The sequence below is a fragment of the Ascaphus truei genome, chromosome 2 (assembly GCF_040206685.1).
Source record: "Ascaphus truei isolate aAscTru1 chromosome 2, aAscTru1.hap1, whole genome shotgun sequence".
Lineage (NCBI taxonomy): Eukaryota > Metazoa > Chordata > Amphibia > Anura > Ascaphidae > Ascaphus > Ascaphus truei.
In genome coordinates, this window is record NC_134484.1 from 380502364 (window position 1) to 380530112 (window position 27749).

Consider the following 27749-nt stretch of genomic DNA (forward strand, 5'->3'; position numbering starts at 1 on the left):
AATACCATTTCTTACACAACATTACATCATGCACACTTTCACTCTCCATTCTCATTTTCCATTGCACCACCATATTCATTACTGTCACCCTCAATGTGTTACCATATCACCCAATATGTTGTACATGCACAAGCGGCATGCAGTACACTCTTGCTTGTTTTCCACTATACTCTTTGCACACTAGGAGCTTATCAGTTATAATTACAGAACATTCTGATTTACACACAAAAAGATCCAACCAAACGTCCTTTTGAAATAATGGAAAAATACTAGATAACTGGGCTTCCTGGCCTGCTAGCAGCAATGAGCGAACTAATTGAAGTTTGGCCCACGAACATTCGTGCAAGCTTTCATCAATCTTTGCAAACCGGCTAAAGTTGTCTCTGCGGTTATTGCTTACAAATCCGCACAAAAGCAACCAAATCTGCCTGAAGACAAATGAGATGCATGAACCACAATTAAGTTTGCAGAATGTACCCTGTTCTGGATATTTCAAGTGGGCACTATCAAATCCATAAGTAACAAGCCTGCCTTTTACGCTAGATGTAAGTTCTCAATTGTGAACTGGTGCTCAAAAGTGTAATCTGAAACACTTTGCAGAATTTGGAGGAGCTGAAATTGGAATTGCTGGAAGTTTTGGAATCCCATGACGCTTGGTTTGTACTTATAGATACCTAGCATTGTGATCATCCGAAGAAAGAACTGAATTGAGCTGCTCAATTGAAATTATTTGTTAACTATTCAAATGTAAGACCTCATCAAAGGAGTTATAGGACGCATTCCAAAAAAATCTTTCACTGTAAGGACATAACACTGATGAAAAATTGACACTGCCATACAGTTAGCATCTCTGAATACCTACACTTTAAAAAAAGCTGCAATAAATGTTAACCTTCAGGTTTAATGCGACATGACTGCAGTTATTTTAATGGGGTGTAATTAAAATAAATTGATTTTTGTTTTTACTTTGAGAATAAAGCTCTCCTCTGGCTGCAAGTGAAGCTCCAGGGTGGACTGTTTCACCATCTGTTCAAAGTGAAGGTCCCTCTTCCTTGGAACATCCAAAGCTGGAAACAGGTCACTGATCAGGCCCAGAAAAATTGGGATATCATCTGTTACAATCTTAGGTAAATTGAAGTCTCTTAAAGCTCGCATGAGTACCTACAAACAGAATACACGAATGAGCTATATATTAGGTTTTATATTTAAAAAAAAATTGAGTGTCTATAAACAAAAAGAAATGTTCATATCAGACTTCAAATATCTTCTGACCAGGCCTTACCAAATTTAGGCGCAGAAAAGCAATACTATCCCTTGGGTGGACACATTTTCCTAAGCAATTTTGCTGAGAGGGTAAAAAGTTCATAAATGGATAAGTAACACATGCAACAAAAATGTTTAATGCAGCATAATGCTCATAGTGTTTATACCTGTAAGTGTTAATTCTCTTTTACATTATGTTTACAAATTAATATTTCATGGGCCTTATTCTGTAAACTGAAGTCAATGGGGGTTTCTGTGCGTTATCACCCTATCAGGCGCTATCCTAGCTTACAGAATAAGGCACCGTGACTTCATCATTTATCCTGGATATAGTCATCCAGACTTGTAATATTATTTGTAACCATTTGCTTACTGAAAAATATTTGCAAGGAGCTAAAGTTTCCCATAATAAATGTGTGATGTTTAAAATACAGTCCCTCTCAGCATATTTCATAATAGGAGTACAATGAAAACATTCTGCACATTTGTTTCCTGATTGATGACAATTCTTCATTTCATGTATGTGTGATACCTGGTTCTCAGGCATGCTACTATCGCCTCGTTTCAAGGAGCCTGCAACAACCAGGACAGACTTAACTGCACGCAGCCCCCAATCATAATGATCCTGTATACAAAAAATAATGTGTGCATTAATATATACATATATCATTGATAAAACAGAAGCAAATAATGTTTAATTACAATCTTGAAAATATAAATGGCCGTATCTATCCATCACATGAAGTGCAGGCAGAAGATTTAAAAAATTAAGAAAAAAAAACCTCTTCACAAGCGTAATTGTTAATAATAATATTGATAAAAATGGTGATGTTTATTACTGTGGTTTTGTCCCACTTTTGCAGTCGGAAGGTGTCAGTAAACAACCCTCTGTCACAAAAAAAACCCACTCCCAGTCGTCTAATTTCTTATCACATGGATTAGTTTATAGAACATTATTTACAGTCAAATATAAAAAGAACAATAACTTCATTATACTAGTCGCTCACAAGACTCATACTGTACTTATTAAACAGGGGTGGAATATAAGCTATAACGGTGTATACAAACTATTTCCGAGTCCTTTCTAAAGTCAATAACATAGCAGTCCTGTATCATATCATAGTCACGTATTCTTGCCAGACCACTGTACTGTAATACACCACATGGCTTACAAGTCTGAATAAATCTTTGGATAATACATTTCCCATTTAGTTATAAACTAGCAGAGTGACTTGGCACACGGGTAATAATGGGATTTTGCTGTATCCCACACTTTTTAGAACATGTGTCAGGTCGAGCAGCGATACCTTTTATTAACCACTTTGGAATCGAATAAATCGTGCGTGAATACTCATTGGTAAAACTAAAATCCAGCAGTAGCCAACAAATTAACCTGTGTATGCTTACGTGGCTTTTATTTACGTTATTCTTGACTATTTACTGCAGCTGCCTATACTGTATGTAAACCAAGAGTGCTGCTTAAAAAGTAAACTTCCTAAGATTTAAAAACAACCTTTCAAAAAAGGCTAAAATAAAAAGAACTGATATTCCAGACTTTGTAGAGAAATAGGGTCATTTTTTTCCAAACCAATATATTGTATTGTGAGCTACAGTACAGAATGATTAATGAAATCTACTAACTTTCACATGAGTTTCATAAACTGCTGTTTCTTCCTTTTTAATGTCTTTACGTGATGATTTTTCTTATATTAAAAAAACACTGTTCCTACTACTGTCATCTTACTAATGAAATTAAGCTGTTAACTGGAAGAGTTATTGAACTCAGAAGTTAATGAAAATAGAAAATCATACAACCAAAAATCATAAATATTCCTATTGTCTTTCCTGCAAGCTTTCTTTTCTAAACATGAGATTGGGACTGAGCATTTAATCACACTATAATCGCTGTAGATTTAAAGTGATAATATGTTCCCTTAGCTTAGAGCACAATCCATTCATGTCATTTACAGCTGAAAACACCCATTGTAACACAATGGTGTATATTTTATTATAATTTACCTGTCTCTAGCCAGGACTTCTGCATTTGGCTGTATTATCGGGTGCTTATTACATATGGCATAGGTACAAAGCACTTACTAATTCCAACGATAACATGTTCTGACTCGTGGCTAATGGTGCTGTATTCTTAATATACAATTATCTTCTCCAAAAATGACTGCAGGCAAAATGTGTGAATAATAGTATCAAACTAAAATTAATTGCAGATATACCTATCCAAAGAAACAATTTTTTAACATGCATTGCCACTAATTGCCCCGAAGGCATTTATAGTTTATACATTACAAAGTTATGAATGCATGGCTGAAATACTTTTAAATACACCCTACATTATTAAGCTATCCAAGAATTCCTATTTCCATTTTTTATGCCCTTGTCATTTCTTTGTCTATAATCTTTTAATTTGTGTGTTACAAGCGGGGATTTCGCTCTTTCTTTGTATTGCTGCGGTTTACGCAGACGTCAAGACAGGACACCAGGTTTCATGCCAGCAGAATTTGGGAGATTTCTTTCATTTCCTAACAGTATGAAATCCATAATAATATCTGCATGGGCTAGTAACCACAATATTTTACAGTCTATTCAAATATTTAAGATTCTATTCATTTTAAAACATTGTGAAATCTATCATAATTCCTGTATGGACTAGTAACCACAATATTTAACGGTCTATGCAATTTAAAACATTATGAAATCTATAATAATATCTGCATGGCCTTGTAATCAAAATATGTAAGTCTTTTGAGATGAGCGACTATGCTTTTTTTTAAAATATGAATTAAAATACTTGTGACTTGTACAGAGTTTAGACACCCTCTCTCTTATCCCTTTCTTGTCTTATCGCAACATTGTTTTAATTAAACAACAATTTACTACACTGGTATCTCTGATAGCAAAGTGTCTACACCAAGCATTTCAAATCAAGCATACAGACTTATACTGTACCTAGGCATAAGCTGGATTTATACCCAGGGAATATTTAGGTATTTCTATAAACTGCTACTTTTTTCTACTAAATGGCTGAAATATCAAGATCATTGGTTTGCATCTTTATCAGTTCCCTGTTATCTCGTTATAGGTCAAGCATAATCATTTCACTACTAAGGTTTCCTTAAGCAGGCAGAACATAAAGTGACTCATACTTTATATGCAAAATCTTCAGGCTAGGTCTCACCTGTTTAGAAAGCAACTCCTTGCATAAAGTGTAAAGGGAAATAAATTTCCTGGCTAATGGCCGAGCATCGATGAACCCTTCAGCGATCAGCATTATCTCACAAATCAACTCTGTGTCTGGAACAACCATGGCACACGGTCTAAAATGAGAGTGTGCATGGCACCGTGAAAATTACACGCTGAACACACAAGTGTGAGGTAGGCACTTATGGTATAACGTTTCCAACATAACTAAAATGCATATGTGAGCATTTAGTCTTTCAGCAAACAGTGAACTGTGCACACTTCCAAAATATCACTGTAAGGAACATGCCTATTGTATTTTGAACTTGACGTAGAGGCATTTTGTGCGTATTTCTCTAGAGCCCAGTCGGCAAAATCTGTTGCAAAATGTTACAGATTTATGCATTTTCACCAACATACAGTATACACTCCCTACGTTGCACTCCTGGCAATACATTTTGTGAAACCAGGAAGATTCACATATGTGCAATCCAGGTTTGGTACCAGAGGCACGGGGAGATAAAGTGACTTGTCAGAGGTTAAAGAAAGAGGAAACACTAGAATTTGAGCAAGTTAGTGCTATGCGCTCCAACATTTGATTCCAGTCTTCTTAAGACAATTCAATAATATATGTCCTAGACACAAAGGATAAGCTGCTGGGGCTAGTGAGGTATATAAACAATAACAATAGCACTTTTGATAGCAATAAAGTAAATAACAGGATGTCACTGTCCCTGAAAGCTTAAGACTGAGAATGGTAAACTCAGACCGAAAACCTCATTGGGAGAGTCCTAGACTCACATAGATTGTAATAATGTACTCACATATTGCTGCCCCAGTTGATAAAGTACCAGTGTGGTACAAAACGCGTAGGAGGGTACTTACCTCCGTTTTTTAATATAGACCAATAAAGATTTATTTTTACTATTTTTGTTTGGGACCCACTCAATTTTGGCTGTGCGTTGGAGTGCTTTTTCCTTTGAACACTAGAATTTGAACCAGGGTCATGACACAGCACAAAAATGCATGCACATATTTTTCTACATTGAATTCTTATTGAATACAGTGGGAACTCTGTGTGATACGCAAATGTAGTATATAAATCATTTGGTAGATTAGGTTGGCTCATGATGGTTTTATAATATGGGATAAAGACTGCTAGTAGTTCTTGCTGTATTTAATACTAATTATATATACAAAATATTGCAACTAAAAACAATTTGAAAGCAGGTTTTGTGACAGAAGTGCCCTGTTTGTAAGATATGACACAATTTGGTTGTCACCAGCAGTTGAATACGTTAACTATTGTGAGTGTTATATAAAGAGAAAGTAGTCTCTCTCTCTCTCTCTGTCCAATATTTGCCAGTGTTGTGAACGTCTGTAAAGTTCTAGCTAAGAGGCTATAAATATTGATTTCTGCTATTCGAATGGAATTATAATTCTTCAGATTACATATTTGTTCACACATAGCTCCTTTGGGGTTCATCTTTTTCCAAGCACTCAATATAGGGGGATTTCTGCTCATAGGATTTTTCTCAAATACTGCTTGATTCACACACAGCTACAGTATATGGAGATACTGCTATCTGCTCATAACTACAGTCTTCTAGCTTCATTTATGAGTCCATAGTAGTGTGAGTTAGACAGCAGACCTACTGAACAAGTTAGTAGGCAAGTACCATCACGGCAGAGATTTCAAAGGTGTAACCTGAGTGCTAGGGTGTCTACATTGAGAAAGGTAATTTATGTGGAACTAGGGTGTTGATAGTAGGTAGCAAGATAAAGGTAACATAGCTTTAAAGAAAATGAAATACTGTAAACTTGAGGTCATGGGAAGCAAACTCTGATCTTATTATATAGCTGCAGATTTGTTTTTTTATGCTGATAAGCTCTAATAATGTGTTCTGTCTCGGGTACACATTCATGGCATGACAGCATTTTGCAATATGATGTGAAGTCGATTCCCAATGCTGTACGAGAGATTGAACGAATGGGACTAAAATCTCCTCTGGCACATGGAAGCAGCTTCACAACATAGTGAAAAAGGGCCTCAGTAGTTCAGTGAAGCATACGCGGAGCGTGGAAAGTCTCATCTTGGCAACCACTATAAGGAGAGCATTATAATATGTATACTTTGTGTTTCTGAGGTCCAATGCTGTCCGTGTATTGCATTTTTTTTATGGCATTTAGGCTGGACCGTAGATCTAAATCCACATGCACTAATAATGAAACGCAACAGCAATATTGCATTTTGGGAGCTCACATTCTGTTGACATAAACACATTTGAAAATACATTTAGTAAAGGTAACATGTGATACTTATTATGCAATGAATGAAAGACGAGGATACATTTTTGAAATATTTTGCTTTTTGAGGCAGTAGGTAGTTTAAAAATTGAAGGGAGCCTTTCAACTTTTCTAGCCATTAAATACAAGATTTGGCCATTCAAAATAAATGCTCCCTAAATGTGCAGATCATGCAAGTAACAATAGGTGGCATGAGCGCTCCAGCTGCTTGCCTGAAGAGAGCCTTGAGATTTTCAGGTAGTTCTGTACGACCAGCGTATCCTGGATTCATTGTAATGAATATTCCAACTGATGGCTTCAATGTAATAGTTTCTCCAAGGAATAGGAATCTGTAAGAAGAAGAGGGGCCAGCCACGTGAAATGTGTTCATTTCAAAAGATGACAGTATATTTTGATTTGATGTAAATTAGTATCTCTGGGTGGATTTTCTACTTGCCTCTCTTTCTTGTTTCGAATGGCATCTTGTATACTTTTCACTTGTACTGCCACCACTGATAGAACGTCCACTGAAATCCGGTTAAACTCATCAAAGCATCCCCAGGCTCCTGTCTGAGCCAGGCCCTTATAAATGTTTCCAATGGACTAGAAGACAAATGCACTCAGTTCATTTATAACAAGAAATATGGTAGAAAGCATACATTGTAAGTTCACCATGTAACTTACTTTATAATCCATCTGTTCGGAGCAGTTAAAAACATAAACCATAACCCCAAGTGCACGTCCTAGATCCTTAGTGGTTTCGGTTTTGCCTGTCCCTGCTGGACCTGCAGGAGCCCCACTCATAGTCAAGTGAAGAGACTGGGTAAGAGTAATGTAACACCTTAAAGTAAACAACATTAAAAATCCTTGTTAAGCATTTGTACTGAAAATAAATAGTGGGGTGGTTTTGTTCTCTTAGTGTGGGAAATAACAGATACGCTCAATGTAATTCTGCGTGATCTAAATATGAATTATTATTATTATTTTGTTAAAAGAAAGGGGGTTTATTTTAGAGGATCAAATGGATTGTTTCATTATACTATTAACCCTTTTGCAGCTGGATACTGCAATTTGTCCTAATCCCTTGTGAAAAGACCAACGATTCTTATGCTAAACTCATCAGTGCAGGCGAGACCTGTAGTGTACATTGTGCTACAGGCACTTCCAGCACTAACGCCGCAGGACTGGCCTTAAGGCAAGGCGTCTTGGGGCCCCGTTCTCTCTCCTCTCCCTCCTTTCGGTGCTAGGATCCAAATTCCACCTGACCGGAAGGGGGAGCTGGAGAAGGGAGCGTGGGGCCACCGGACCGGCAGGACTGCTTCTCACCCCAGGGTGAGATGGGTGTGTATTTTTTTTTTGAGAGAGGGGTCTTACATTCTCTGCAGCGGCCCTCTGCTGGTAGTGTTACATTGCCATGGTGAGAGAAGTAAAATTACATTGTAAGGTTACATGCTGACATGACGTCATGATGCCGCGACGTTGCCGGGGGAGGGACGATCTTCAAGGTAAGTACACTTAACTGTTCCCACAGGAGGGAACGCCACATTGTATGAAAACCTATTAGAGCCTTACCTGTCAGTCAGAGGCGTAATGACCAGGCGGGGAGTATTTCCCAAATACTCGTAAGAATACTGGAACTGTGCGTCACATATGTTGGCAAAACAGTGTTTTCGTTTGTCATCCCAACGATGTCGTAGTTGAGACAACCAATCAAAATCTTGGGCGTTGCTCACCTTTAACAAAAACACACCAGAATGCAAGAAATAGAAAGAAAAACGCTACCAAACAAATACTTACTAAATAATATCTATATACATCATTGGCGGCCGAGAACTGCTGTTCTATTACCTTTCTTCACTGAGACCCAGCCTCTTGGATATGTAAAGTATGGTTAGATTGTTAGATTATCTGTACGGTACATAAACTGGATAATGTGGTATGAAGAAATATATACAGCATTATAGGCTAAGGCCTATAAACATCCTGACTCCTCCCCCACCCTTCCTGCAGAGAGCTCCGCGCAGGAGAGTGAAGGGAAAGGTTTATGTGTGTGTTGTTTGTTTTGTGGGTGTAAAGGGGCCAGCAGAGTGTTTTATTGGTGTGTGTCTTCTGTTGGTGTGTGTTTTGTGGGTGTAGAGGGGGCAGCAGTGTGTTTTGTTGGTGTGTGTGTGTGTATGTGTGTGTGTGTGTGTGTGTGTGTGGGTGTGTGTGTGTGTGTGTAGAGGGGGGCTGCAATGTCTGTGTCTTCAGTGTGTGTTCTGTGGGTGGAGGAGGGGTGCAGAGTGTTTTGTTGGTGTGTGTCTGCAGTGTGTGGGTTTACAGGGGGACTGCAGTAGGTGTAGAGAGGGGGCTGCTGGTGTGTTTTGTGGATGAAGAGGTGGCAGAGTCTGTTTTGTTGGTTTGTGTGTGTGTCTGCAGTGTGTGAGTTTAAAGGGGGCTGCAGTGGGTGTAGAGAGGGGCTGCTGGTGTGTGTTTTGTGGATGTAAAGGGGGCAGCAGTCTGTTTTGTTTTTGTCTGCAGTGTGTTTTGTGGGTGTATTGGGGGGCTGTAGTGTGTGTGTGTGTGTGTGTGTGTGTGTGTGTGTGTGTGTGTGTGTGTGTGTGTGTGTGTCAGTGGGTGTAGAGGGTGGAGGAGGGCTGAAGAATGTGTTTTGGTGTATGTGTGCGTGTGTGTGCAGTTTTGTGGGTTTACAGGGGGCTACTGTGTGTGTTCGTGGGTGTTGAGGGGGGACTGCTGTGTGTTTGTGTGTTTTGTGAGTGTAGAAGAGGACTGCAGTGTGTTTTGTGGGTGTAGAGGGGGGCTGTAGAGTGTGTAAAGGGGACTGCAGAGGGTGTTTGTGTGTATAGAAGGGGGGCTGCAGTGTGTGTGTGTGTGTGTGTATATAGAGGGGGGCTTTGTGTATGTACAATTTCCTTTTAATAAACTTGCATTAAAGGCAAAAGAATGTAGACAATCATCCTGTGTCTTTCTTTTTTATGAAAAATGTTAAAAAAAATAAAATAAAAAAATAAGCCTACATTTAGCCTATAGAAGAAATAGGCTAAAGCGCTCCAATGCAGGTATATTAGAATAAAGTAAGCCAAACCACTAGTCCAAAGTCTAAGGAATGAGTAATGATATTAGTACTTAATATCCAATAGTATGGGTACTATCCTCCTGAAGACAGGTGGTAGATGGTACATGCCCACCCACCATCAGTCTCATTGGCAGTTTCCCCTGAACATAATAATACTCACAGATCCTTGGAGTGGTAGGCAGGCTGTGCAGCTTCCAATATGTAGTTAACAGGAGTAAATGGAGGGCAAAGCGCACAAGCAAAAACAGAGCAGGAGGGACCCAGAATCAACGATAAATTATAAGGGCACTTTAATGTGACAAAGACCCATCCAACGCGTTTCGAATGTCACCGACGTTCCAAACGCGTTGGATGGGTCTTTGTCACATTAAAGTGCCCTTTTAATTTATCTTTGATTCTGGGTCCCTCCTGCTCCATTTTTGCTTGTGCGCTTTGTCCTCTATTTACTCCTATTCAATTACATTTAGCCTATAACAGTAATAATCCCCTCGGAACAGGGCATTACTGGCCAATAATGCCCTGGCTGGGTTAAAGTCCCTCGGCTTCGCCTTGGGTCTTCAACTCTTCCAGTCAGGGCATTATTGGCCAGTAATGCCCTGTTCTTCGGGGATTATTACTTAATTAAAACACATCTTTGTATCTAATATACTGTATATATATATATCACATTTGGAATATTCACGAAATCACTGGCGTTCGAAAACACTGCAGCCTAAAAAACATTGAACATTAGCTAATATAGGAAAAAAAAAATTAATTGAACAATTCAACGAATGTAGTTTATACAGCAAATGTTGGCCCTGAAAGTATATTCACAAATGCTCTAATTATCTGAGGAGGGGGGGGGGGGGTGTAAATGTGAAACATATTCTCATTCTCTCTCTCTCTCTCTCTCTCTCTCTCTCTCTCTCTCTCTCTCTCTCTCTCTCTCTCTCTCTCTCTCTCTCTCTCTCTCTCTCTCTCTCTCTCTCTCTCTCTCTCTCTCTCTCTCTCTCTCTATATATATGTATATAAATAAAATAAACAAGGCACTCACATGTCTTAAGAAATAAATTTATAAAGTTGAATGCAAACTGCTGACGTTTCGGTTCTATCAAGAGCCTTTTTCAAGGTTCTTGATAGTCGATAGGCAACGTAGATTTTTTGTTTTAAAACTTTTTCTTTACTTTTTAAAATCCGTGAGTACCCTGTTTATTCTATTTTTGTATGACCTATTTTTACATAGTGCATCTAAGTAAGACATTGACGTGCTTCTGATTTTCCTTTTTTGATACAAACTGGAGTTTGCAAGGGACACAATTGGTACATTTTAGACTAAAAGGAGCTCAAATCCAATTCCATGTTAACAAATATTGTGTCTTTAATACTGTACATACCTTCTGAGCTATAAGCTTAGCAACCACATCTCTTGCATGTACATCTATCGTACATATTGTCATGATTTTCTGTCTGTCGCCTACTGAGAGCTCTCCCAGTAACATGGTAATAAGGGCATTCAACTGAGCAATCTGAAAAAAGTAGTATATATATTCATACTTTCACACATTTCTTATGTCCAGAACATTTCATCTATACTTAAAGTATAAGAGAATACTAGCCCTACTGTATATTCTGATCCTATCCAATGTTAACAAATAAAATGCAATACATTGCATAATTAAATATTGATTCTGCACACTCAATACTGCAACTGTTATATGTAGTTATATATAGTGAAGTAAATAGAATTACCATTAGTTATTAACTGGGATTTCAGATAATGTGCATATTTGACACAAACTCTCTGATGTGAATATTTATTAAACTGTTTATTTATATACATTTAGAGAAAAGAGAAATCTTAGTTCAATTTCATTGAAATAGCACTAACAACTTGAGTTTTAACTGTATTCATTAAGAATTAGCCATGTAATATTACGACAGAAAACATCTCATTTGCATGCACTTTATCTGTTCTATTTGACACCTCCAGTCATGTGAGATATTTAGAGGAGAAAAAGAAGGAGATACAGTATGCAGGTAGTCCTCGTTATCCAACGTTTCACTTTACAATGAATGGCATATTCAACGCTTTACAATGAAACCCTATGGGCCGTTTTCGACGCCTGTATGCGTTATCCAATGCTCACCGCCACTGATTAACATGGGACTCACTTTACAACAGTTTCACTATCCAACGCAACTTCCAGAACGGATTCTGTTGGATAACCGAGGACTGCCTGTAAAGGGAGAAATAGTAAGACAGAGGGAGGAGATACTGTAGTAGACAGAGAGAGGAGATTACTATCATGAACTCTTCCTCTCCCAGACATATGCAATCTGGTGAGATTAATACAGACTGAAAAGAAGTACCCAGTTATTTAAATTCTACATTTATTTTTGTTATACAAAAAGAAAAAGGAACACTGCAGAACAATTATATTCAATGTTACCAGGACGTACCTGTTTTTTGTTGTAATCCTTAAGAGCTGTTTCAAAGCCCTCTTCTAACCTGTCAAAAGCAATTCCAACATCAATGGTCCACCAGATTTGTGAACTGGTTAGTGCAACCTGGGCTGGGTAGTCAAAAATCCACTGATCCCTGGGCTTCTCATCATAGGCAGTCACAGCCTCTGTGATGTGATGGCGTATGGTTTCACACATGGTGTCTTCCACTTTCTTTAGCCAGTGTTCCACCTTGTAAATTCACATTTGAATTACTTGGGTTGAAGCCACGCACATTTTATACAAGGTAGGCATATGGATCAGAGTCCATTGTTATCTCAAAACTCATTGGAGCAGAATTCTCCTAACTTACTCTACCAGTGTTGGTAAACATTGGATCCTACAATCTAGGCTCAGGTTAAATATCCTTATGTCCCCTTTCCTCACTGGTTCTAAAACATAAAGCGAAAATTATTTTCACCTATTAAAGCTATCACTAACATTATTTCCCTCTGGTCCTAATTTGGATTGTACCTTTTGATTCTACTTACTTAGGCTCAGAAATACAAAAGGGTGCTAAGCTTTAGAACACCTCAGCTTCCATTTAATATGAATGGGAACAAAGTTGTTCAAAGCTCTTGTGGATCTGGACCTTAATTGCTGCTTTTGGTACCTAATAACCTTTAAAACATTGATTCTGTTTCAGTGCAGTCACCAATTCAGTACAATCTGCAATATACTTCAGTGTCTTTCGTCACTGAGGACACACAGTATATTGTACTACATATGGGCAGCATGATTTATTAAGTAAAAAATATATTTATATTTCAGATGCATCCCCAATTACCTGTCCAGTGCACTGGCAATTTGCATTGAATGGAACAAATTCCTTCTCATTGCTGTACATTCCATTTGCCAAGTAATTTGCCTCATTTTCAGCATTGTCTTGAAACTGTAGATCAGCAATGTTGTCAAAGAGTTTGGCCAAATGATGTGTCACCTAGAACAAAAAGCAAAGTATCGCATGACATAACTTCTTGACTTAACAACCTTTCTGCAGGTTAACATGCCATGTCTTTAGGCATCATCATTTACTGTTCTTCCTGGTAAGAACACAGTCACAGTCACAAGGCATAAGTATTTGCTTATGGACTATCCATCTTTTTTGCAACACTAGTTAACATTTTTTATTGACTCTTCCTAATCACAAGGTGCTAAAAATGCATAAAGATGATTCGTGCTTTGCCTCTACAACTCAAATAAGGTCACACATTGTGTGTGTGCGTGTGTAAAATGCTGATAGAATGAGAAGACTAATGCAAATGAGTTAGAACGCCTTGCGATGAGTTCTCAAAAAGCATTGTCATTCCCATAGAATGTACATGTTTCAGTTCCCTTGGAATGTAAACACTCCAGCCCTGGAGGGTACTCAGACAGCTTGTTATATTAATCAACACAAAAAACATCAGTAAAACTTGCCAGGAAAGTATTTACAGATTTCCCATATCTGTAGACTCCTAATTATCCCCCTCTCATCTTAAGCCTTCTATCCTACTCTGTATGCTTATTTTTCAGACCCTATCTAGGACAAAATTCTCCTACTATTTTTTAGTCAACATTTTTTTTAGAGTGTGGAAACTGGGGGGGAATCCCCCTGAGCCAAATGTCCTTATCTTCAGCTCTGGGGACCCCCTGGATGCCGAAATACTTATCAGTCAAGTTTCTAGGAGTAAATCTCTCTCAGGGGAAACAAAATGTCTGCTAAATCTAGGGCCAATTGGAAGCTGCATCATTAACGGTTGTAGCTTTATAATGGATGTCCATTTAAACCACCTTTTTAAACCAGGAAGTAATACATATAACTTCACCAGTAAGAATCTCTGGAACTGGGAGTTCCCGGAGCTGAACATAATCTGGTTTAGCTCTGCAGTAGCCCCCAGTTGCAACCCTGTAAAAAATAAATGGAGGCTATTTAGGGTGGTTTGCTCTTTTAAGGGGCCTGGTGGGCTAGGCATCTACAGAGGGCAAATTTAAAGAAGGATTTACACTATTTTGACCCCGCTATTTATTACATGGTGAGCCATCCAATAGGAAGCCACAATGGATGAGGCTTCCTAGTAGCTCACAGGATCTGGGTGATTTTGAACGACCTTTTTGTTTTCCAGGGAGGGGTAGCGATACCTGTACCTTCACCAGTAAGAATCCCAATAACTGAGGGCTGAAAATAACGACTGCAATGCTGTGAAAAAAGAAAAAGGGGGCTTAAAAAATAACAAGTAGCTGGGATTGCTGCTTTAAAGTGGCTTTATTTGGTTTAAAAACAGCCTTCAGAACGAATTGAATGAAAATAATGTGACTTCCTTCTCCAAAGTAGACTTTGGCATCATGTGGTTTTATTATTGATCTTTGAACAGCTGGAAAACAGATATTTCTCAAACCAATAAATTCTCTCTGGATGGATAGCCATTGTCTGTTTATAAACAGCATAGTGTAAATCTTCTGCATAATTATCTGGCTGAAGAGCTGCAGAATAAATGGGTCTTTAGCTGTCACACAAGTTGGCAGATTATTGCTGAAGGGAGGTTATCAGAATGACAGTTAAAGAAACTCAAGAAAGCTCATTACCATTGTCAACAGCTAGGTCACTGACACTATGAAAAACAACACTGAGCTCTTAGCACTACTTATCATCGCTAGATAAGATGTGCCCGATCTATGATCCTGAGCATGTTTTGTCTGTTGTCTCTATTGTTGATAATGCATGTCAGGGACTCAGGGCATCTACTCATCAGGGAGATATGCCTGCTACTACCCATTACTATTTCATGCTATCTCAAAGCTTTCTGGTATAATTCAACCCTTTAGATCAATGATATATGATTTCTTAGAGGACTTATTATTTGTGTTCACGCAACTTATTTATTTGGAGGGAAACACCAAAAGTTAAAAGAGTTTATAATAATATGTTACACAGTCTGTATTTTATGTACATTTTATTGGTTATATTGCAAACAAAAACATGTTTTGGTTAATGCAGTTGAAGGGTTTATTTTATAAGCACTTCCTAATTACTAATGTGGGAACATCATTACTCTCCAATGATTAGGTGCGTTGGCTCCAGTCCAATGTGCTGTGAAGTTGTTTCTTCTTGTCATTCAAAGGAATGGAGCTTAAAGTTCACACAAAGTACTTTTTGTTCACAGCTGCATTGAAAATCAACCACCCCAAAAGCGTTGCCCCAAAAGCGGACAGCTTGATGAGGCTCCCCAAAAGCAGCTCCCCTCTTTACAGGACAGCGTGCTAAGGATTAACATTTGCTTGTACTTTGTGGAACATCAACCCCACCCACTGGAATGTTAATGAGTCAAGAGGACACAAATAACTTTTGTTCACAGCTGCGTTGCCCCAAAGGTGGACAGCCTTTGGCGCAGCCAAAGGGTGTGAGCCGCTTACTGCCGTTCGCTGCTTTTTGGTGATGTTAAAGCTGCTGTATCAATCAGAAATCACAAGCCCCTTATGCGCTGTACCCGATTTTCCAACTCTATCTGTCCATGAAATGTCTGTGAATTGACTGTTTAACCCTGTTCTTTTAATGTTTTTTTATTTTATTTATAAAATATTTTACCAGGAAGTAATACATTGAGAGTTACCTCTCGTTTTCAAGTATGTCCTGGGCACAGAGTAAGACAAATAATACATGGTTACAAATACAGTTACATAAATGAATAGGGTATACATTATATACAAGACATTGCATGCACAGTTAAAGAAAATATATATTATGGGCGTATGAAACAGTTAAAGACCAGATTAAAATGTGAGACAGCCTTAGATTTGAAAGAACTTAAACTGGTGGTGTATTTTTATAAATCTGTGCCCAGGACATACTTGAAAACGAGACGTAACTCTCAATGTATTACTTCCTGGTAAAACATTTTTTATAAATAAATTATTTAATTAAATCATCCACAGCAAGGGCAAGGTGGCTTCACAACATATTGAATAGGGGACTGTAACAGGGGACTTATCCCTGTTCACAAATGTGCCTCTAATCCAGTAGTGTGGTGGTTAACTCCTGGTAGGCAATTAACTAACACCACCTGCCTGATTAGATTGCTTAGAAAAAGCCTGTCTTTTGAGACAGGAAGAGAGACTCCTTAGCTCACACCTGAGCTGAACTTTGGAGACAGAGCAGAGATTCCTTAGTCCCCAATGCTGCTGAACCAAGGAAGGGCAGATGTCTTGAGCGACAGGCTGACCACAAGGCAAAGGGGACAAGATTCTAAACGTGGAGCCTGACATTTTCTGTGCACACAAGAGTGCGGTTCCAGGAGAGCAGAGAAGCTTCCCCTACAGCAGCCCAGCTAACAGATAAGACTTTTTCGTATAAGACTATTATCTATGTCTGTGTAATGATAAATGTCTCCATGATTTGGGGCTGGTAAATAGCTTAGCTAACCAACCCAGTCAGAGAGGTCTGAGCTACATGTATAGATAGTCTCCAAAGCGGAGATAGGGGTTTTTGGTTGGCTCACTATTTCGCTTATGTTGATTTTTTTTGTTGTTTAAAGCGACAGGCACAATAAAGCCTTGTTTTAATTTCACCTTAAAACAGTTTCCATTATGTACCTCTGCACATGTCCTCCTACAGGGACAAAGACACTGGGTGGGATGTGACACATTCTGTATCAATTTACATTTATTTTTATATTTTCTGAGAAACAAACAATTAGCTGGGTCTGAGAAAGTAACCACATTGAGGAAGGTCTACTGTTTCTGTTCTCTTTGGAGAAATAGGCATCTAAGTAGGGATATAAAAACTATTCACATATATATTCAGGGTCAGTACTGAGAACTTGCAAGGGAACTTTTCACCCCATGTACGGTACAATTAAGACATGGGTCATTCCCGGCGTAGAAATTAAAGGGTTCTTTACAGTAAAGGAAGTAATAATGTGGAGTGTATTATCGTTGGAGACTGATGGTAGATACACTAAGTATGTTTAAGTAAAGATTGAATGCAGATATTATTTATTTTTTTAAAGAAAAGGCACTGGATACAGGTATATGTTAAACGGGTTAAAACATATGCACAGTATTATTATATTTACGAAAGACACTAAGGAACGGGAGGATGTAGAAACATAGAGAAGAGTGTCTTGTGACTGCAGTACCTGGATGGGCATTGTGGAGGCCTTAATCTAGCTGTGTAGCAATATATATGTGTAGCCCTGGTACCCCACCCTAAGTGACATTTGGGAGGTCTGATCTTATCTGGCTACTTTCTAGGGGTTGTGCTGTACCTGTTGGTAAACAGGAGGGCTGAGTGCTCCGCGATGTTGTGGGGAGAAACAGGACAGGTTCACAGGTTACCTTAGTTCTTGTTTGGTCCAGTCAGCATGGATCCTCTGTGATAGCAGGGATATATGATTTTGTGTGTTGGGAACTCCTCTGTGATAGCAGGGATGGCCCATACTGACACCTTTTCTTCTTCCAGCAACAAGACCGTGAATTACACTGGTTCTGGTACAACTGAATCTTTATTGCATGCCGAGGACATAAACAGAATTGATGCATCCTTCCCTCATCTTCCCTTACTCACAGGCACTGACTAGGGCGTGAAGCCCAGACCAGGACTGATGGACTCCTCCTCACATCTCCTACTGAGATGGAGGGTAGATGTGGCTCACTCCCAGAGGGAGGAGGGACAAAGAAAGAGAAGCCCAGAATTTAGGAAAGTGCCAGTACTTATAGCCTTTTGGTGTTGGGTGTTGGGTTGTTACCCTGCCCCTTAACAGAGCAGGTTGAATACTGATTGGATCACACACCGGATGTGATGACCTATCAGTACTCATCCCTCAGGCTGACACTTTCTTGTTGTTGCTAGGCCCGCCCTTGGATACATCTAATCATCCAAGGCCGCAAAAGCACACAGGGCCTGAAGGAAGGAATTAACCCCTCCACAGCCTGCACCTAACAGGACTTAAACTGGAAATGTCCAGGAAAAAGACATAGCGGCCAGGAGGCTATGCTATTTTCTCCCCCTGGTGAAAAATTCCAACGTCCCGCTTGGAATACAGTAGGTATAACACTACCTTACTGTGCAACAACCAGTAATCACATAACATGGAATGCAATAACATTTGCACATACATGGCAATACAACAGTACCATTACAATAACATGGTAGGGCTACCTCAGTAGTAGTGTGCCGGATCAGGCTTCATCACCATTCCCTGATTATCAGGCATTCTTATGGAATAGCATTGTTTGTTCCCAGACGCAGAGATATACTCTACCCTATTCTGGTGGAAATTGCGCCCCACACCCCATGCCTTTATTAAACGTTCGATTCTAGCCTGTTCTGCAGCCTCGTGCTGACCCTCCTCCCACCGTGGTGACACATCCACTATAGGTGTGACAGGCAATGCAGGCATGACATTGGGCATTACTGATGACAAGGGCCGATGGGTCATAAGGTTAACACTAAGGTGAAAAGCATCAGCAGGAGGTACGGGGGCAAGGTAGTGCGGAATGGGCACATTATCGACCTGAACACAGGAGACTAATGAGATCTCCAGAGGCAGAGCCATAAAAGTCTCCACAGTCCCAGCAAGGCTCGTTATGCCGCGGCCCCTAGCAACACTAGATTCAGCCGCCACAACAGCTGCAGCATCATGAGACCTCCGTTCTTCTTTTCTCCCATGGTACTGCAGGAAAAAGGAGTCCGAGGACTTGGCACTCACCGGGGAGGTGGCAGCAGTTGTTAAGCCCATCCGGCCAGACGGCTTTGCGGCCTTCTCTTCTCCCGGTAGTGGAGCTGTAATCGGCATTGCGTCACAGACATCAAGAGTGGTGCCAGTCCCAGGGTAGGACCCGGTAGGACGATCACCAACTTGAGAGCGTGGGAGGCCCCTACTGGTACCTCGGAGGTTGTAGCACCCTCGCTGTCAATCGAACTTTAAACTGACGCTCCCTCTGCAGGGTCCTCCCTCGTGGAGCGGACCGGGACAGCAGATAAGTTGATCACTTCACCACAGGCAGGTAGGTTCTCTGCGTGGATATCGGGCAGAGGATGGAGCGGCTTGATGTCACTCCTAGTGGGACAGCAGAGAACCTCGGCAGGGCATCGGGTGCTTGCTGAGGATCTCAATCCATACAGCAGAGACAGAAAGGGAGCTTCCTTTCCGCTCTTTTTGGCATGGAGATTCGACCTCAGATTATTGGATCTCTTGTGATTCCCCGGCAACGACTACATGAACCGACAACTCCACAGCAGGCTTGAGTACGTAGGAGATCTCGGCAGGTACCTCGGGGATGTCATTGGCCTTGTCATCCGACTCACTGATGGCGCTCACCTCCGCAGATCCCGTATAGGTAGTGTGGGGCACTGAGTACTGCACAATGGAGCGGCGTTTCCTCCGGGTGGTTCTCCATCACTCACAGGTAAGACATCACCAGAGGGTCGCCGGGAGCATTTCTGGAAATAGGTCACCTTACATATAGTGCACTGAGCGGATACCTGCAGCTGACCTCCCGTGGCTCCACATACTCCCAGCATCTGGTACGTTCCGTCCTCATTAGTGACCACCATTACCCTGCCAGGAAAGCGGTAAGCATTGTCCTGTTCCTCAAGAGTAACTTCCATAGTGGAGCAAGTAAGGCAGCTTGCAGGCAGAACTGGTGGGGTGGAAGTACAAGCGTATCTGCTCCTCACATCTTGTTCGCTCCGTTAGGGCACACCCAGCTCCTCCACTTGGTGAATAGTATAGTCCAATCAGGAGCAAGGAAGGGGGTGGGTTTTCGACAGTTCATGCTGTTTCTTGCTAATTGTAAGCCAGCAAAAGCTTGCAACTGCATGCAACTTTTGCAAAACACCACGAGGCTTCCCTGGTATCGGCGAGAACCGTAATTTTGAGGTAGTTAGAGTCCAGCAACCATGCGGATTCCCAGGTGTTGGCAGGAATGGCAGGAACCGCCATTTTAGAATACAATACATGCGTAACTCCATTGATTTCTTCAGGAGCCACACACAATAAAACATATTTTCTTGTGCAATTATATGAGTACCATGCGCCCTGGGGAAAGCATCAGGGAACGTCTCATTCTTTTCTGCAATAGTTCATCATTGCATGGGTGCACGGGGGTCCCTGGTGATGCCTCAGAGGCCCTGTCCCCTTGCTGCTTATTCTCTGGTTACAGGTGGGTGCCCACTCCTCCCTGGTGAAGCCTCAGGTAGTTGCCCCAACTGAAGTGCCTGGTAATGGACAGCCAGCTCCCTGGTGTCGGCTCAGGGAATGGCTCCCTATTTTCTTCATGGAAATCTGATATGCAGGGTACCCACTCCTCCCTGGTGAAGCCTCAGGTAGTCGCCCCAAATCATATTTTTAGCAGTGAATGTGGGTATCCACGCTTCTTGGTGAAGCCTCAAGGAGACGCCCCACAGATTAGTAGTGCGCTGATATGAGGGTATCCACACTCCCTGGCACGAAGCCCAGGGGGTCACCCCAACATATTTTCTTAGGCAATGGCCTGGGTAACCCCCTCCCTGTTGTAGCCTCAAGGAGAGATCCCCCCTTTCCTTTCTTTCTCAGTGTAGGGAAGCATGAAAACAGTCTATGATGCACACACAATAAGTCCATAATCTTGCTGCTGCAAAAACCTGTCCTGTTAGCATAGGGAGCCACATCTCAGCAGCACCTCCAAATGTAGCCCTTGTACCCCCACCCTAAGTGACATTTGGGAGGTCTGCTTCTTATCTGGCTACTTTCTAGGGGTTGTGCTGTACCTGTTGGTAACCAGGAGGGCTGAGTGCTCCGCGATGTTGTGGGGAGAAACAGGACAAGTTCACAGGTTACCTTAGTTCTTGATTGGTGCAGCACCTCCAGTCAGCATGGATCCTCTGTGATAGCAGGGATGGCCCATACTGACACCTTTTCTTCTTCCAGCAACAAGACAGTGAATCACACTGGTTCTGGTACAACTGAATCTTTATTGCATTCAGATGACATAAACAGAACTGATGCATCCTTCCCTCATCTTCCCTTTCTCACAGGTACTGGCTAGGGCGTGAGGCCCAGACCAGGACTGATGGACTCCTCCTCACATCTCCTACTGACATGGAGGGTAGATGTGGCTCACTCCCAGAGGGAGGAGAGACAAAGAAAGACAGCCCCAGAATTTAGGAAAGTGCCAGTACTTATAGCCTTTGGGTGGGTAGTTGTAACCCTGCCCCTTACAGAGCAGGTTGAATACTGATAGGTCATCACATCCGGTGTGTGATCCAATCAGTACTCATTCATCAGGTTGACACTTTCTTGTTGTTGCTAGGGCCTCCCTTGGATACATCTAATCATCCAAGGCTGAAAAAGCACACAGGGCCTAAAAGAAGGAATTAACCCATCCACTGCCTGAACCTAACAGGACTTACACTGGAAAGGTCCAGGAAAAAGACATAGCGGCCGGAGACTATGCTACATATGCATATACTGTATATATCTATTTTTTATAAATGTGGTTCTACACATTTACACAATGTTTAATCATTTATGTTGACATGGTAATAGGTCAACTTAACATTCAAATGATTTTAATGCATAATTCAAACCAGGATGGAAGAATATGGTCAAGTTTTTTACTCAAATGCAGCTTTTTTCTCAGTGATGATATGACTTGCTCTGGTTTGCTTAACATGTGCCTCTATCATATTCTCGCATTATAACACCTCCCCATTATGCTCCATCAGGTCAATCTACTTTGAATTATCTGGGAAAGTTATTGATCAATTAAATATATGTCAACTGCACCTTTTTACCAAAGGTAGAATGAGAAGTTGAACGATTCAAGTCTGAAGTCTGCGTGTGACAAAATAACATGCATAACACTGAGAACTGCAGAACCCCCCCCCCCTCCAACCCCCAAAAAAGAAACACAAGGGCCTAAAAAAAATACACTGTGCACATTGTGTGATTTATTGGTTCACTGAATGTGTATTTGAAGGGCATTGCTATGTATTTGTTAAAACAATCTTTACCCTTTTAGTTAAAACTGGTATTTCATGGTATTGGTCTTAAGAACACATACCTGCTTAGGCTGTGATCCCTTTGAAAGAATATCCAGTAGGTCGGCAGAAGAAACAAAGTAGAACCGAGGAAAAGCTAAACGCTTAGTTTCCAAATACTCTGACAGAGCTTTTTCACAGAGAGAAAGCCTAAAAACAAAAATAAGAAAAAGTTTACCACTTATTCAGCATGTCACTAAACCACCTAAGGAAACAGTGCATAAGCAATTTGCTTCAATCTGATATTATGGTTACCTGCAATAATGTCATAATGACACTTTCACATCGGCACATTGTGTATGTAACAGGGAATGTCTATTCTGCCTTTCTCTCCCCACCGTGTTATGTAAGTCCTGTTATCTGCAGGCAGTAATTGGTTAATCCTATGGGTTTGTGTCCCATCCTTGTTCCTCTATGTTGGACAAGAGTAAGGTGGTGACTCATGGCCTGTGTAAGCCTATCCAAATAGGTATAGAACATGAGCCCGCCCCTCCTGTCTTAATTAGGGGAATGCCAAATTTAGTATTCAGCCTACTTCCTGCTCCAGTGAAGAGAGGAAGAAAAGAGCTGTGAGTCTCTCCTATGGCAGGATGAGCGTGCTCACCCCAGCCTTTGAACTGGGGGAACATAAGGCTCAGCCACATAGGCCTGTAAGATCAGGGCCTTCACCATCCAGAGGAATGGAACCTCTGAGACCATGCACCGCTGTGAGGAAGAACTGCAGTGAGTGCCACCCAATAAAGATCCTGTGCCAATATACCTCAGTCTGAGTATCAGTCCTTGGGCTGAGGGGAAAAGAATGCAGTAGTGGGGGCTGATTCATGGATACCCTGGAGCCCACTATGGCGGGAGACACTGAACACCAAAGAGAAAGAACCAGAGACAGAACCTAAGCCTGTCCTGATGTCCACACTACAGCAGATCAGCTCAGCTCTGCTGCTCCAAACAGGTATTGCATCACATACTAGGTATCATAGGCTGTGTAATCTCCCAGAGGGGGAGGGGACGGGGGACGACCGTGCTACATGTACAATATAAAAAAGTACAGAGCCTCATCCAGCATAAAGTTTCTGGTGCCACAGAACAACACTAGAAAATGATACAGTATGTATGTTAGCATTGACTACTTAAACAACAGAATAAGTACAGGAAATAGAGTAAATGATTCTTCTGTATAGGGGATAAAAACACGGCTAACATTTCTTTAAGTAAATCCAATGAATTCAGTGATAGAGAGGCACTGTAGTGCCTTACAGGGCCCTGCTTGGCACTAACAGGTGCTAGGGATTCAGAGCATGAGGTTCTTACATGTCCCGTTACCCATTTCAGACCAGAGAGTACAAGTGGGCCCACCTGAAAGCAAAGGAGCAAAAGAATGAAAGAGCCCCTACAATGAATCTATCATGTTACCTCATTTAGGGCCTCATGCAGTAAGCGTTGCTATGGATTTTATCGGCATTTTATAGCCAAAATTGGGTTTGAGATTCAGTAAGCGCCGATAAGTGCTTGATTTCGCCAGTTTTCGTAGCCGATAATTTTGTTATGGCCAGTCGGCTGCCGATAAGCCTGTTTTCGCCACTGATCGCCACTTTTTTAAATCGGCTGGATTCAAGTACCAAAATCAGCTTATCGGGGCTGATCGGCACTACGAAATTGAGATGTTATGGCCAATTTCTCCCGCCAACTAAAGTTGGCAAGTTGGAGGGGAGAACGATCGCTAAGGCTGCCGGAACGGCACTTAGAAAAAAAACTCTTCTGTACATCAATGGAAGTCAATGGAGCGGGGACGTATAACAGTATAGTACTGTTTACGTTTCATTGCTCACAATACAAACGTGATTTGCATTACAGTGTGGGGGGCATTCCCTGCATTGTGTCACGGCTGACGTGTATTATTTGCATAACATTCTACTTTTACATGTTTTCAGCATTTGCGTGTCACATTACTCATCATGTGATGATGTGTCAAGGGAAAATACTATACTCAACTCTTAAAGGAGAACCTCACATCATATCACACATTTTACTGAATTGAGCGACAATTGTTTACATGATGTCACACATGTCACACATACACCGTAAATTCATGTTCCTTTACATTACACAATGCTTGTAATGTGTGACGCATTTTTAAACGTTCATGTACATCTTTATTCTCATGTTTACATCTAGGTTTGGTCCTCCCTATTTTCATGACGTCACTTATTGGACGCGCAATCACATTGCATGTTTACATTATAACCGTTGCATTACAAGCACTTCAACCTAACTTATACACACATGTACAGTAATTCATCATTGTGACACCTTGTAAACTCATTCTATAGCAACTATCCTCATTACAGAAATGCATGCATATGCACACGACTATTCATTGTTGTCAACATGTGACAATAACATGGCTAATTACACATGTTACACCAAACTTTTCCCACGTCAATCTCAGCCTTTTTGTCTAATTACATGACTGACTGTTGCGTTCAGAAGTTTTACATGCATTGCACATTACACTATTTATTTGCAAGCAATGTTTGTACAAAGCTTCACGTCACATCATTGGCAAATATCATCATTCCCTGCAGAATACACACAACAAATACTTCTAACATCAACTGCACACAGCTTGCCACAGAAGTACTTTATTATGTTAATGTAACACCTTGCATTTTACTATGTCACCTGACATCATCACATACCTATTTAAAGGACGCCCATTACCTGCTCATTCACAGCTACTCATTTCAAAATGTTGCGATTGTTTAGGAGACGGAGGAACATTCTTTTCTATGACATGATTGCTGATCAAGAGAATGATATAGGGCAAGGGAGGGACAGACCGAGGGACAGTGACAGGGACAGGCACGCGGATACAACAGGGACAGGGAGAGGGACAGGCCGAGGGACAGGTAGAGGGACAGGAGATCAGAGGAGAAGACATAGGAGACAAGTTGTGCCTCGTCCGCGTGTGTACAGGGAGAGAACCCTGTTAGATGGGATGAGTGAGGAGGAGATAGTAAGTCGCTATCGTTTGAGTTCAGCAGCAATCTTATCTCTTTATGAAGAGATAAGGGGAGATTTAGATTTTGTGACAGCCAGAGGTCGTGCAGTCCCTGGGCTTGTTAAAATGCTGTGCTCATTACATTATCTTGCTTCCGCGTCATTCCAGACAACTGTGGGCATAGTGGGCGGGGTCTCGCAATCTACATTCTCGCGGGCCTTTACCCAGTTTCTTTATGCACTCAATAGACGCGCTAGGAATTATATTCATTTTCCTACAGAGGCGACAGAGTGGCTGGAAGTCAGGACTGGCTTTTATAATATAGCAGGGATACCATGTGTGCTGGGTGCAATCGATTGCACACATGTTGCTTTGATTACACCTAGTCAGAGTGAGCATGTTTACCGCAATCGTAAGCACTACCATTCAGTCAATGTACAGGTGGTATGTGATGCCACGATGAGGATAATGCATGTGGTACCCAAATTCCCTGGTTCCAGTCACGATTCCTCTATCCTGAGGAACTCTTCAGTCTTCCATGCGTTCGAAGAGGGACATTTTGAACATGGTTGGCTGCTGGGTGAGTACAGATTTAGATGTTCTAACACAAAACACATTTTTATTTAGGAATGTTGGCATTGTAGAATTTGATCACTAATGTCAGCTTATGTGTGCTCCATTCATTATAGGTGACTCAGGATACGGAATTAGGCCGTGGCTCTTGACTCCGGTGCTAAACCCTCAAACTGAAGCAGAGTAGAGGTACAATGCAGCCCATATATCTACAAGATCTGTTATAGAGAGGACATTTGGCCTACTCAAGACCAGATTTAGGTGTCTGGACAGAACTGGTGGGGCTCTTCTATACAAGCCTCAAAAAGTGTCTGATATTATCCTTGCCTGTTGCATTTTGCACAATGTTGCACTCAGGCACAATGTACAATCAGACCTAGCTGAGCCTTTGGTAGACGAGCATCCCACCCATGTAGCTGCTGAAAATGAACAAACAGCCAGTGGTGGCCAGACACGCCAGAATCTCATCAATTCATTTTTTTCTTGTAAGTAAAAACATATATGTTCCTAGTACTACTTTTATAGATTAATTATGTTATATTAACAATAATCTTTTTTTATATAACCTTCTGTTAGGACACAGATGAATATGGGTTGCACACCTTTCTTTTCTCTGCTGTGTGCACAAAGGGATGTGGCACCGGTATGTTATTGTTGCACAGGTTATATAATCCCTCTTCCATTGTACATTAGTTGTGTGTATGTGAATACAACTGGGGTAACAAAGCAGTAATATTTTAGCATTGTGTTGTTCCTTATGCAAAGACAATACACATAGTATGCCCATAGTCATTCATTCTTCTAGTATGCTTACATACAATGTTATTGGTTCAGTGTAACATGTACATCCATATGATGTGTACACCAGCCTGCTTTACATTTGGAATGTCATTAAATATACATGGTGTTGCACATTGAACAGCAAATACACACTTTGCTGTGTTGCTTACGGTACTGAAGATGGCATGTCAATGTTTGCAATTTATATATTGTTCCATTGCATTATAGGTATATCTCCAGTATGACTGATCATGGTATGTATATTTGCTGACATCTGGCATAAGATGTGCCTACCTCAATCTTCCTATAATTATTTGAAGTAAAAACCAAACATATTGGTTTAAAGACAAATGTAACATACATGTACTTTCTGTATCATGTATATGCATTTAGCTACTCTTGAGGTTTCATGTGCATTGTATTAGAAAATGATTACTCACATTTCATCACATTTTATGTATGTTTCCTTATAAATTCCATTAATGTAATATAGAGGTGTTTGGAGAAAAGGGGATAACTGTACTTATTTGTTTACTTACGGGAGCTCATTCATCACGGATGAAATTGACTGATCATAACACTCCATGCATGAATGCCTGTAATCACAACAATGCGTACTACATCTTATATTTAGCAATGTAGGTGTTTAGTAATGCTAGGAATTAATAGTCAACATTAATTTAAATTTGTGACATGTGTATGTATAAGTCACACGTGTGTGGATGTGTCCTACATGTACCAAGTGTAAAACTGTTAACAGAAACCACAATTTTGTCGCAAATGTTACTGTAATTTTGCATTTCTAATTTCCCACTATCACAATGTTGGTAATATTTTTGGAATGTCAATCACGTCACTTCATCATTATCATGATGATAATTATCCAGTATTCTGACAATTGTAACGTCAATCACGTGCACATTAGCATAGACACACTTTTTAAGACAACTGTTTGTGTCTGTATCAATTTGTGTAGGATCCATGTATAACACTGACAAAAGATAACAGCAGCTTTATTATGGTAGCTTATATCATCATATTGACTGTACTATTTATTTTTAGAACGTTTAATAAACACAGTAAACAATAGTTAG

General features: G+C 40.6%; 1 protein-coding gene across 1 annotated transcript in view; it reads right to left on the bottom strand.

The window, feature by feature from the left end:
• Positions 1-27749, bottom strand: part of DNAH11 (dynein axonemal heavy chain 11) — a 323392-nt gene that overhangs the window by 190835 nt on the left and 104808 nt on the right. Inside the window, exons 29-39 of the mRNA XM_075587148.1 lie at positions 22328-22454; positions 13092-13244; positions 12263-12496; positions 11197-11328; positions 8317-8477; positions 7429-7585; positions 7202-7347; positions 6978-7094; positions 4457-4595; positions 1796-1888; positions 967-1161 (exon numbers count right to left, since the gene is read on the bottom strand). Of these exons, the coding sequence (XP_075443263.1) occupies positions 967-1161; positions 1796-1888; positions 4457-4595; positions 6978-7094; positions 7202-7347; positions 7429-7585; positions 8317-8477; positions 11197-11328; positions 12263-12496; positions 13092-13244; positions 22328-22454 (1654 nt within the window). The remainder of the gene's footprint in view (positions 1-966; positions 1162-1795; positions 1889-4456; positions 4596-6977; positions 7095-7201; positions 7348-7428; positions 7586-8316; positions 8478-11196; positions 11329-12262; positions 12497-13091; positions 13245-22327; positions 22455-27749) is intronic.